The following is a 13456-nucleotide window of genomic DNA, read 5'->3' on the forward strand; positions in this document are numbered from 1 at the left end:
AAGCAACATGCAATCCCTTTCGAAAATAACTTGGCGTCTAGATGTGCAGGTAGACGACCAGCAGCCAACGTGGAACCTCAACATCAACTTCTGTGTTGAAAACAGAACAAAAACCACGTTGAAGTCAAACGCTTACCTTGATTAACATTTATTTGATCGACAGCCGAGTGACACTTGTGGGCGTGTTTTCTGGCAATTCACCTTTTGTTGATATTGTTCTACAATAGCTAGTGAGCAATACACAAACTAAAGGATCTCCTGTCGCAATCATGCTCCTGCATATTTACATGCAAACAGCAACTAGAGATCTTGAACATGTTTGCAATACTCACCCAAAACACAGCTAGTAGTCAGCGGAAATGCTGCACAGAGAACCGGCGTGTGTACGGTATCCGAAAAAGCTCAATTCAAATGGAACCAAGCGATATTGACAATTTGCAGAAAAGCGGCATGACTCCTCCAACACAGCAGCAACGACGCCGCTGGTATTAAAATTGTATAATTATATTTTGTTCTAAAACGGATTGTTACATGCATCACTTGTCCTAAACGGATTGCATATCAGTCGCAAGAATTCAACTCTCAAGTACATGTCAACTCTTAAATCGTTGACATTGTTCTTGCAAAGGTTTCTGCCGTGCAAATGCAATCAATATGTTTCAGCGGGCTCTGGTGGCCACACTGTCTAATGTCGTTGCAATCCTCTCTCTCGTGGACTCAAGAGTAGAAAATAAAAAATAGTCTCAAGGGGCCATTTTAATAACACGGTTGTAAAAGTCACCAGCACCTTGATTTAAAACTTTGTGGAACTTCCATTTGCTTGAATTACAGACATCCATCTTTTTGGATATGTCTCCATTCGCAATTGGATCATGTTTGCCCATTCTTCCATGCAGAGTTGCTCAAATTCAATCCAGTTGTCCAGAGGTTGATTTATTCTGCTGTTTGAATTACTTGTAACTTGGGAAGGGGGGAACCTGTTCAAATTGGTAAAAACACCCCAAGAAGACAGAAAAAGTAAATTGATGCTGCCATGAACAGCACCCTACTGGTAGAAAAATGAAGTTCAGTGTCTTGCTCAAGGACACTTTGACGTGATCACTGAGCTTGAGGCTTGAACCTATTTTCACGTAACATAAAAATATGCCACCCAGAGCTACCGCCTGCATCGCCCGTGCCCAAAACCGCTACTGGGTCTCAGAGGAGCTAATTAGCAAGAGCAGACTGACTGCAAAAGGTGCGAAGGGAAGCGAGATTGCATGTTTGTATACACTTAATTGTTTTGCTCAGGTCACAATGGGAAGTTCTGATCTCAGAGACGAATGCCGCCATGTAAAGATGCTTTCCTTTTCCCCAAATTTCCCGGCCGACATGTTTTAATTTTTATTTATTTATTTTGTATTGGCTCTCAGTTGAGGGGACGTGACCCGTCCCCATTTCTGGCCAAGAGTCCTTCCTCAGAGGGGAGGAGAGTGCATGAGTAAATGGGAGGAGGAAATGGAGACAAACATTGATTGCTTTTGTCTTGAATTCCAAACTCCTCAAAGACTTTTCAAGTACATATTGACTCCAATTTGGAATCGTCTTTACTCTCCATGTCACCATCCGTGACATCGATACTGTGTGAATGGTTTATTTGTGGTTTTGATTGGTTGTTACATCACCGACCACATTAGATACTCCTGCGCATATTAAATTTCTATCAATTTCTAACGGGCCAAAATATATGTTGCGCAATATTGTGCAGTTCTCAAGTGTCCCTAATATTGTGTCTTGTAGAATTGCTGAGTCATGCTTTTGTTCTTGGAGACAGGGACTCATAGTTTGGACCATGTAGCGGAAGTTTGTCGCATGTCGTGATGCTATCACATTATCCATCTGCAGATGAGTTGGGTCCCCACATAGCTCTTTCTTCCAGGGGGCGTCATGGCAACCGCACCGTGCAGGAGGGGGGGGGGGGGGGGGGGAGGGCTCCGCCAATGACATCACTCGTATCTTCACGGCGGCCCTTTAACCTCCAGCGTCGTTTCGGCCCGAGCGGCAGCTCCACCTCGTCACGACGCATCTGTCTGTACGCATGTACACGTAGCGTAGTTCAACTCGCCAACCTGAGTAGCTCGCCAGGGGATTGATCAAAAGCGACAGATGCATGACGGGAGGAATGGGTGCTCGTTGACCTCTGCTATCCCCGTCCGCCCTAAGCGTCCACCCGGCAGTACTTGATCCCCGAAACGCATCTTTTGTGTGTTCATGCATGGCCTGGACACAAACAGGAAGTACGGGATGCTAAAATAGAAAGTTCAATGGTGAAAACCAAGAAATCACAAACGGCTTTCCATTGTCTCCTCATGTTTTGTGGCTATTTATTCAAGTGTTGTCGAATGTCACTCACCGTAAAAAATTGATGAGTGGATTTACATTTGTTTTCTACAATAGCTTCACTCCACAAACTTATTTAATTTCCACATATTGTGTTTTCTCCCCTAGGATTCCTCCAGTCAATTTCATTCACCGTCTCCACAGCGTAACAGGCACTCTACTGTCGATATGATAATTTCCTCCTGTATGTTCATCTCAAATGGAAACGGCCTGAGGGACTCGGACTCTTCTTAACGTATTCCCCAAATTGCTGCAGTGTGGAAAATGGTCAGTGCATAAACAAGCAAAAGATTAATATATCCTCAATGTGTCCTCCTTGTGTTCCTGGTTTTGCTGCCCACTCATGGATAGAATTTAATGTTTGAGCAAACATGTTGACGACAGCAGAGCGAGCGTTCTACTCCTTTTCTTATTGCCTAAGTGTCACTCTGCGGGACCCCAAAGACACATTGAGTCGTCCCTGCAGCTAGAGTGAGTCACATCCATGAGTTGAAATTATCGACACACGTACACAATGTTCCCCGTCAAAGTCGTGTGTGCTCAACATTTCAAACGCGGTCTAATAATGAGATAAAGTCCACTTTTCCCGCTGGGATAATGATTCCATCAATATCAATTAAACACAGCAAACGAGCACCGTCGGCTTTAAAGATCATGCATCGATTAAGTGACAAGCGGCCGCTTAGTCATTTTAAATTAAACCCATGTGTTAGTTACTCAACTGGGCAATATTAGAAGAAGAAAAAATAACTTCATATTCTTTTGTTTTATGTTGTAATACTTTCAAATATGTTTAAAGCATGTGGGAGAGGTAAAACGATCTAAAAAAACGTTTCGATATATGCTCTCTATATTACGTCCCCCACGGATTGTATCAGCATGCATAGTGACAACTCCAAAAGAAATGTTGAAAGCATTCACGACCGACTCCGAGACCTCTGAGGAGTCGCACGGAGCCATCAAATATTGAGACAGCCAACTTAGAAATGCACACAGTGGTCCGATGTCGTCTGATCCGTCTGGTGAGTGATGGTCTTTAAAAAGGCTAGACGGGTTGGCGCTTAAAGCCTGTTCGTTGTCGAATTTCAACTCATTTGAACGACTTTAATGTCTCCCTCGGCTACTCGGGCATCCCAGACAGCAGCCCGTTTGCCATCACTCGGTGAATCCGCCCCGCATGTTTTCCCTATCCAATATGTCGGCGTTCTGAAAACACCATCAGGACCTTGCGGTGTGCAGACGCAATCACATCTGCTGTCTCCCTCATCTCCCTTCATTTCTTTTCCCCTTTTTATTCCCAGCGTCTTCATCTGGGCCTCTGTTGAAGGACTCAAATGCGTAATGAAGACCAGAGAGACGTTCCAAGACGGGCATAAATTGAAAGTGAGTGGCAGCGAGACCCCAACGTGATGATGAATATTCGACTGGAGGACTTTTTGGAGAAAAGCGATACGCTTGATGTCGGGTTCAGATGTGAGTAAAGCACTCGACGACAACACATTTTCCAAAACGAGTTCCCATAATGCAACTGTGGCGGAATGATTACTCACGGCTTCAAATGGGCACTGACCACAGGCACAAACTAATCCAATAATCATCACCTCTTCACACATTGAATGTGTGAAGCTGCGTTTTCAAAAAAATCCATTTTTACTCAGGTTTGACCGATACAATAAACAAAAAGAGTCCACGATATATATAACGCCTGACAGCATCACAACTTTCAAAATTGGCTTTTAAATAAAGACCGTCGGCGGCAAACATGATAAACACATTCTCCCTATTTTTTAACTGCATTAAGCATACATATTAATTAGAATCCAGGCAGAAGCAGTAAACAGTAGAGTGTAAAATAAAAGTGCGCAGTGGCAGCTATAAAAATAATTTATTATTAGTTTTCCCCCCATGGTGAAAGACGCCATTAATAGTCTTGAAGCAACCTTTTAATAATGCTCATTTTTACATAAAACACTAAAAAGACAAAACAACACAAACATTTTCCACTAAATCAGAATATTTGGTCACTAGCTACAAATTTTAGTGCAATAAAGTTTCGGGTTTAGTCTTACAAACGATTTATTCCCGACTATTATTCTGCGTCAAAATGGCTGCTGAGTGCGAAATCTCATTAAAACAACAAAGCTAGCTATGGTCTTACATTGTTCTCTGTTTATTAAAAATACATCAAGGCTCGTTGTCAGCAGCAAAGTATTAAATAATATAATGTATAATAAATCAAGTTAAAACATTCTTTCTGTTCAAAAAAGTTTAAAAAAAAAGTAAAAATCAGCACATTCTAGACATTTAAAAAGTAATCGTGATATATATAATAATCTGCAGTAATAATCTTCTTTCCACAACTCTAGTGCATGTGTACCTAATTAAGTGTCCATTTGCTGTATCCATGCATTCTTGTCTTTTTTTTTTTTCTCTCATCCTCTTGACGTCATCTCCTGTATTTTGATTCCCTTTTTCATCCCACTTACCGAGCCGGAGTACCAAAAGCATGAGTCGACGAAAAAAAATCCAAATTTGCTCATCAAATAGCGGACAGACTGCGTCATTCTTTTGAGCTCGATCTTAAAAGATGCAGCTGATGTCACCACGGATAAAACTAATCAGACTTGCGCATTCCACATTTTGGATGCTGGAGGGAGAGACGCACCAGACGTTCTTAAAGACCTTTAATATGGGAACAGGTGCTCGGGAGACTCACACTCTGCAGGCCCCATCTGCTTAGCTAGACACAAATAAAACATTTTCATCAAAATTCAGATCCACACACACACAAGCAGAAAGTGCCTACTGAATCTGTGTAGCGTAGCTAAATTTTGTGTCACTTTTAATCCATCCGCTGCACAGTTGCGCCACATCAGGAAAGATAATTAGTCCAATCTAACTGGAGCCACCCCCATTTGCACATCTTGAGTTCATTCTTCTCTTTCTGCCCTTCTGTCTGTCTATCCATCCCACCACTTCACACAATTACTGACAGTCAACGGGGCTGTCCTCATTTATGTTGAGCACTGTATTTATCTGCGCTGCCGTGCATCCATCAAAGAGGGCGGTTGGGATTTGGCGACCTGCCATTCAGCTTGTCACACCCTAAAATGGACATTTCCCTCGAAAAACAAACTTTTTCATTTAGAATCGTTGCGTTCAAATGTCATTAAACGGCCTGCTGTGGCCGAGCGTCCGACAAGTGTCGGTGAAAACGAGTCCAGAGATGAGCAGATGACTGACGCTAATTCATGCGTGCCACGTAGGTGTGAGACACTTTTAAAAGAGCTTTATGCAAATGAGGCTTAAGAGAGCAGCAGTGATGTTATAACATCGCAGTTGGCTCGACACACGTGTTATAGGGTACACTCTGGACCATTTGGGCAAATTGATAAACAACTGTTCACACTCACATTAACACCAACGGACAATTAGGATCATAAAAAAATGCCTGCGTGTTTTTTTTCTAATTCCCTTCCCTATTGAATCACCAGTCATCGATTCAGTAGGATTTATTCGTTGGCGAAGAGGCAATGTCAACTTTTGCAGATGAAAATGACCCACTAAAGTCATCGCTGGGCGAAGAGCCCGTACAGGTCCACATCCCAGCATCATTTATAATTCAGCGCTGAGACCACATACAGTGGAGTGCAACAATCACCACTGGAGCATGTGTGTGTGTGTGTGTGCATACTAAAACCACACACACAGGTGATGACGCAGACGAGAAGCAGTTCAATGACTTTCACCTCTCGTGGTAAGACCCAAGACACTGGCGTTGTGCGTCCACAAGGCCATCTTCAAGCCACCCTTCCATTTCAAAAAGGCTTTTAATTGGGAGGCTCAGCCGTCTAATGAAGCCTCATCAGCCTAATTGGATGTAAAAGATATTCACGCGTACACTCTTAGATGATCTGCTGACTCCACTCACACTCATAGAGGCAAAATACAGGAGGCAATGATTTTGCGGTGTTCTAACCATTTAAGCAACACTTATTGGAATACAAACGGTGCAGCAACACATGTAGACCGACAATGTACTCGGACTCAACTGTTACTGCAGCTTATTGAGCAATTGTGACCTCCACTGCACAATGAATACATTAAATCAACCATATTTGCAGATCAAACTATTTGTATTCCAGTATGTCAGATGTAATTTGATGATGCAGGTGTACCTAAAGAATCGAATTTATCTCTCGATAGAGGACACCCAAGCGAGTTTGGCCCAGGTCGCTAATTGGCCTGTTTGGTGGGTCGCCGCGTGCAGCCGGAACTCGGTTGTACGTCTTAGCTAACTAGCTGTCAAACAAGCATTGATTACGCGGTGCCTATAGCGACATCTATCACCTGGAACAATGGCAGCGCCCGCCGAGCTACAGGGAAACTTCAGTCTACTTGCAATCGGAAAGATCTCCAGAGAGGTGCACTCTTAGCAACTGTAATTAAACAATTCCTTTTTTTACACGAGTCAAATAATATATGATCAACAAGCTTTCTTTGTCCCTACACTGCACTGCTCCCACGTGCGCTGTAATTCCTTTATATGTATTTAATCCTGTAAAACGATTATGCGGCTGCACAACAAAGTAAAAATTATACTGGGGGGATTATGAAAGCGGGGAAAGATTGTAAAAAGCCTTATGCAGTATTCATATGCAGGGAAGTTGCAAAAAACAAAATGAGTACATGTAGGATATCTGTTCAAAGTGCAATCAGACGCCGGGTGGACCCTTGCCGAGCGTTTGACCCACTGGAAGCTGCTGAGGCGGCGACTTAATTAAAGCTAGTCGATAGTATTGAACCTCGGCAGGAGTTCGGAATTATAGGAGAGTGAAAGTTTTGGATTCAATTACTAAATGATTGCTCGGAGTAGCTTTGAGACATCGCGACGAAATACACTATTCACTCTGAAACATATTAGAAAACAAGTGTAATTGCGCCTCCACTACAGTAGAAGGCAGTGGCGCTCATTTATTTTATTTTATATTAGTTACACAAAGGAGGTAGTAACTATTAATTTTCATAAAAACCCCAAATTTGGCTTTATCATAAGTGCGCCCTCCAGTGGACAAAATTAGCAACAACAGTTCATTTTATTGAATTGACCTTTGACCGGAGAGGCCTTTTTGTGGCCCACGAACCGTACGTTTGCTCACCCAGACATTCGCATTCCAAAAATAATGAATTAAATCCATGATGATATGTGTGACTATCCGACATCAACTTTAAAATCTTAACTATGGGAAAGATCACGTGCAAATGACTATGAAGCCATTCTAATAGCATTTTCCACTTCATCTTCACTTTACCGTCTTGAGGCAGACGAAGCGTTTTAATCCACGGGATTTCAATTTCTTTAAGGACACTGTGTCATCCTGTTTTATTATTCTCTGACATGCAGCAGTTTTGTCACACGCATGAAGATGACTTGATAAGTTTGCCTCGTGCTTGTGTGTGTGTGTGCGGCCCACGTCGTCCTTTCTCCGGGCACTCGAGAGTGTATTCATCTGCCTCGAGAGCTCACAGCGACATCACTATCGTCGCGCCTCTCCATCATTTTGGCATTCATCGTCATAACGTGCGTGTGTGTGTGTGTGCTTGAATTCTAAGTGCAAATGTATACTTATGTGGGAAGACGAGGGCTTCTTTGAATTTCCCACTGGTCAAAGTGCCTGATGGTGAATTCAGAGATTTGTTTCAAAATACGTTGATTATTAAAAAATGGCCTAGTTTCAGCAACAGGTCATTTTTTTTCCTGAAGCATCCTAATTATATTAATAATTATCAAATGCCGACACACGAAATGAAATGTTTCTTTCGGGGCGGGGGGACGAGCGTGTGGAATCATGACGAGACAAACACGGTGTGCCTTCGGCTCCTTTATAATCCGCACATAGCGATATTCTTCTTATAGCTCGCTAACAGATGGGTGTGCTGTTTGCAATGTTCGAAGTGACATGTTCACGCTGAGCTCCGCACACACGCACGCTTGCACACACACACACCTTCCAATAGACTCCAACCTTATGCTCAAACGGTCCTATGAGATGCCAGCACTGTGACAAATACTTCAATAGATGTTTGCATTATTTAGTATGTTTACACACACGGCGGACGAAAGGCGTTGCAAATTGCCTTAGCCGGGGTCTCGCTGGACATTTCCCTTTACGAGTGCGCTGTGTGAGAGGTTTCTCTCACAAGCCAATTAGACACTTTTAATGAGCATTTAACCTCAAACCTCTGAGTCCTGCTGTGTGCTGCAAGTATTTTGCTAACTAGAGCGAGAGAAGGAGCAAAACAGTTGCACTGATGACATATGAAAAGAATACAAGGAAATGATTACTGGTACGTTTTATTTTTGTGGAAATTAAAAAAAAAAAATGGTTCTCAGTCGGTCATGGTGTAAAAATAGGATTAGTTGACATCATCTTTATCAAAAATGAAGCAAAGTCATCAATGTTCACAGTATGGACGTTAAGGGAAATAAAAGATGAATGGAAGTTCTAAGGCACTTCCTGCGCGATTGCCGGCTGCTGATGATGAAAAGACTTGAAAATTCCCATCGGGCGACCTTAATGTCAACTTGCGCCGTGGATGTGAGGCTACTCACGACCTCATGAGTTAATATTCTCACAGGCGTGACTCATTTCTACAGCTCACCGACCTTAACTGGAATCCTTTTGTTTTCATTTCAAAGTCGACTTAAAGCTCCTATGGGATGCAAGCACATCACACAAGTTAGCGCAATTAGCACAAGAACAAAGAGATTTGGGTATTTTTTTTTCAAAGGCTTATCAAAATCCCCCAAAAATCCGTGAAGGCCTCAAAAAGCAAATGTGAGCGACGCCCCGTCTCCGTTGCCTTATCGGCAGGAGAAAGAATCCCGACAACGGCTTTGTTTGCTTCGTTCATAAAAACATTAAGTGGCTACAGTTGATCAATAGCCATCGACCGGGCGGCCTAAACATTTGCTGCGGGGCGGTTGATCGATGGGACCGGTTAATCCCGCTTGGCCGGACAGAGACAGAGTGGGGGGGAGAGACGTCGGCAACGTGGTCGGAACGTCTGCTGGAACGAGAGTACAAATACTTTGTTGCTGTACTTAAGTACAATTGGCAGCTATTTTGTACCTGTACACTAATTAATTTTTCTTGTTTGCTTTTTTTACATGACAGTCGTCATTCCCTTATCACATGCACAAACACACTCCGATAGTCCAAGTCAACAAAGCGGCTCTCATCGTGTTGCATTTATGATGTACAAACGCCCACTGTACGCTTGGATTATTGGAACTGAAGGACAATTACATCCATATTAGTCTTTGTGCAAACACACACACACCTGCAATGGGGAATACACGGTACAGATTGTGACCACACACACACACATACACACACACGAGCAGAGCAGTGAGAGAGTATAAAAGCGCCATCCTTCCCACTCAGCGGAGAAGTGCTCCCCTAACGCTGACACACTCCCTTCAACAAAGAAAACATCCTTTCTCAAGGTAAGAAGAATTATTTTATATTTTTGAAATTATTGTCACATCTTTTTTTTTTTTTAACCTTGTCTTCCGCTAATGGAGTGTACAGATTGTTTAACATGGATGAGTGAAGGAAAGCAATAATAGTCATAGCAGCTTTAATTAGATTGCATAATTTTGCTTGTATGATTTTAATTTGATTTAGGTGTTCATTTAATTTAGTGCCGCATTGATTGTTGAAATGAAAAGACCACTCTGTTGTGTCTCCCGAACTTCCAGATGCCTGCAGGGTTGAGTGTGTGTGTGGTTCTGGCGGTCGTGTGCGCGAGCTCTTTGGGGCTCCCCTCCCATCTCGGGGACGAGGACCAACGTTCCCCCTCGAAAGAAGGTACGCCAGCCGCTTCCTTGTAAATCTCCACCACGCTCATGTAACATCTACCGTGTGTGCGCAGCCCACCTGGAAGCCGACGCCCACTTTTTGGGGGAGCCCCATCTCCGACACAGCCGCTCCATCCCCCAACTCAAAGGGTCACAAGAGGATGGCGAGTCGCGGGCCAATCTCGGCGAGCTGCTGGCCAGACTCATCTCCTCCAGGAAAGGTACGTGTCTTCCTTTTGCAATTATTAAAAAAGAAAAAAATGGCAACATGTGGCAGCAAGAATACACTCATCATTAGAGACAAGTGCTTTTCACTTGATGACCCCCTCGCCTCCGCACCCCCCCCTTTTCCTCCCCTCCCACACTACACCACCACGTCAGTCTCACTAATAACTGGCACCAGTGCAAAGATGCTTTGTAAAACGAATTAGTGGCTCTGGAAAGCCTTGCTGGTTCCAAAGTGCGTTTATTAGAGTCTTCCGGCCACTCCATGACACACTCCCACTTCATGGATTTATTTTTTTTAGTTTAAAAATAGCACTTGATGCCTTCGTATGGCCGTTGGCATTTGGTTTTGATGTCGTTCAGATGTCTTAGCAAAGGGTGGGGGGGGATTGATGGGCTTTGGCACTCTGTCAAGACGGCTGACCGATATTAGAAGAGACGATGCATGCACGGCAAATGATTGCTTCTTTTTTAGAAAAGGCTTGAAGTTTCTGATTTCTGACATCATAATAATTTCGAGTTTGTCACAGATGAGAAATTTTGGTACTTAATTTTTTATAACTGTTGGAAACCTTCCATGGGAATTAATTAAGAATAATAAGAGGAATTAATTGAATTGAGAATTTACTAAATTGAAGGTTTACATTTTTTAATAGTTTTTTTATATCGTTTTTTTTTAAATTACGAGTTGCTTGCTCTCACTCTTTTTCGCTCTCCTGGGCTCTTCTCTCATAAATGATCCCCATTAATTCCCATTGAAAGTCTCCATTTTGGAATACTTTCACAATTCTTAAATTCTCATAGAAATTCAGCAAAATGTTTTCACTCCTTTTATATTTTTTTTAACTGCACTATTGTGCTCGATTCTGAGAAGAAAATTTCTCTTCACTTTTTAGACAAAGAAGAGCATAACATGGCAAAGGTCGCATTGCAAGAGCATCTCTTGAGGCTGTGTGTGTGTGTACGCACAGAGTCGTGTTCCTTGCTGTTCGCTTTGCATGTTTTCGGTGTGGGAGGTGTCGTTGTCGAGCCTTCTGCAGCCAATCTCAGCACACCAGGGAACTTGAAAGGTTGTGCTTTGTGTGTACGTGTGCGTGTGTGTGTTGCGTAGGAGGATGTGGGTAGGGTGAATGCAGAACATCTCCGCTCGCAGAAATGCTGTTTGACTTCAGTCACGATAAAAATAAATAAAAATCACCAGCAGGATAGAAACTTTTTATTGGCACACCTTGGCGAATTGAGCCAAGTCACGAATTTTGCAAGAGCCTTTAATAATTTTTTTTTTTTGGTTTATCCCTCCTAGCAAGTTCCGTGCGTCGGAACTCGCCGGTCAACAGCAGAGGCGGCGGCCCGAGCGCAACCAACCACCGGATAGCGGACAGGGACTACATGGGCTGGATGGATTTCGGACGGCGCAGCGCAGAGGAGTACGAGTACTCCTCGTAGAGTACGAGTACTCTTCCATCGATTGTCCCTTCACACACAATACGAGTCGTTGTACATTTGTTTGTACTGTTAAATGCAATACACATATGCCAAACTTTTGCCTCTCTGTCACCCATTTGTTTGTTTATTGTATTAAAAGGGGGGAAAATATGCTGTCAGGGTACATTGAGACTTACTAGACTGAATAAACATAAACACAACGTAAACACGAGTCTCTCACTTTTTTCCTCATGTTTAAGAGTCGTCCATATTGAAATGAAATTCTATTTACACTCCATGAATCATCCTCCTCAAATGTCACCTCACCCGAACAGGAAGTGAGGACCACTGAAAGTGTTTTCCTGCTCAAATGATAAAATCAAGTATGCACACAAAAAAAGATGGCAATAATGATGCAGAGGAAAGGTCAACAGGCGTGCGTGGGAATATCCTCAAAGGTCACCATTAGGAGCAATAATGTCTGGTCTTTATTTTGAAAATCACTTTTTAAACTTGCATATTTTCATTGTTCTAATCAAGGTCTAAAGAGCTAAAAGTCACCATGGTGGTGAATTGTGATGCAGCTGCCTTTTATGCTGTTGGTGTCCCCGTGTTTAATGATTGATCTGTTCGTATATGTGTGTATGTGTGTGTGTGTGTGTGTGTGTGTGTGTGTGTGTGTGTGTGTGTGTGTGTGTGTGTGTGTGTGTGTGTGTGTGTGTGTGTGTGTGTGTGCATCGAGGGATCGATGAACAAAGCAGGCTCAGTGAATTATTCAGTGACTGGGGACGTCTTTGGGGAAGGAGAGGGCTTTTCGTCTGTGCGTGCCGACAATCTGAAGTGGCCACACGGGACCCGAGTCAAACTTCATGTTTCAAGAGGTGACACTAGTGTGGAGAGCTTTCATCATTGAAATGTGTGGGGATGTGATACAGAGAAGGTCATATGTGCTAATCCTCAATTTGACATACCATGTATCACTGCTGCTATTTTTGCTAATGGTTGATGAGACATGAAAATTAAGAGTATCTACTATTATGTTTTATTTCTCAGGCAGGATACAATTTGCAGACAAAACTTGAATCACCCTAACAACAATACTATTTTCCCTCAGCCCCTTTAAGGCTTTTCACATGATATATTAGCACTGATGAGGCCTTGTTCAAATGATTTTCTGAGAGGTCTGACTAAGAGGACACTCAATCCCTGCTAGTTGACCATTCAATTTCTACAAAGTAATAGAATTGACAAACACACAAGATGGAAGCGAAACAGGTTCATTAAGCAGGCAAGAAACATTAACAGAACTTGTTAGAGGAAATTACATGTCCAAGCACTGCATCAGTGCAAAGACAACATGCAGGTGATTGGGGGTTGCCATGGCAATGGCAGAAATTTATCAAACGCTACGTGATTACAAAGCTGTTTAGGCTCATATTATCACATTGAACTTTATTTTCTTGATTTTCTTTTGGTGCTTTTAACGTTAAACCAGGTTGTCATCAGTTTATCAACTGCCAGGGTCATTGCGCCATTTCTTCAGGTTGTCAAACACACGCCCTT

General features: G+C 42.8%; 1 protein-coding gene across 1 annotated transcript; it reads left to right on the forward strand.

The window, feature by feature from the left end:
- The first annotated feature begins 9779 nt into the window (after nt 1–9779).
- LOC119130856 (cholecystokinin-like) lies at nt 9780–12120 on the forward strand. Its single transcript, XM_037264829.1, has 4 exons — nt 9780–9889; nt 10145–10253; nt 10318–10464; nt 11772–12120. The coding sequence occupies exons 2-4, from the start codon at nt 10145–10147 to the stop codon at nt 11912–11914; spliced, it is 399 nt and encodes a 132-aa protein (XP_037120724.1). The 5' UTR covers nt 9780–9889; the 3' UTR covers nt 11915–12120.
- The last annotated feature ends 1336 nt before the right edge of the window (nt 12121–13456 follow it).

This window comes from Syngnathus acus, chromosome 11 (genome assembly GCF_901709675.1).
Source record: "Syngnathus acus chromosome 11, fSynAcu1.2, whole genome shotgun sequence".
In the NCBI taxonomy this organism is placed as follows: domain Eukaryota; kingdom Metazoa; phylum Chordata; class Actinopteri; order Syngnathiformes; family Syngnathidae; genus Syngnathus; species Syngnathus acus.

Coding starts and splice junctions, on each gene's coding strand:
- LOC119130856 (XM_037264829.1), top strand. CDS start 10,145: ATGCCTGCAGGGTTGAGTGTGTGTGTGGTTCTGGCGGTCGTGTGCGCG. Junction 10,254..10,317: donor ACGTTCCCCCTCGAAAGAAG/GTACGCCAGCCG, acceptor GTGTGTGCGCAG/CCCACCTGGAAGCCGACGCC. Junction 10,465..11,771: donor ACTCATCTCCTCCAGGAAAG/GTACGTGTCTTC, acceptor TATCCCTCCTAG/CAAGTTCCGTGCGTCGGAAC.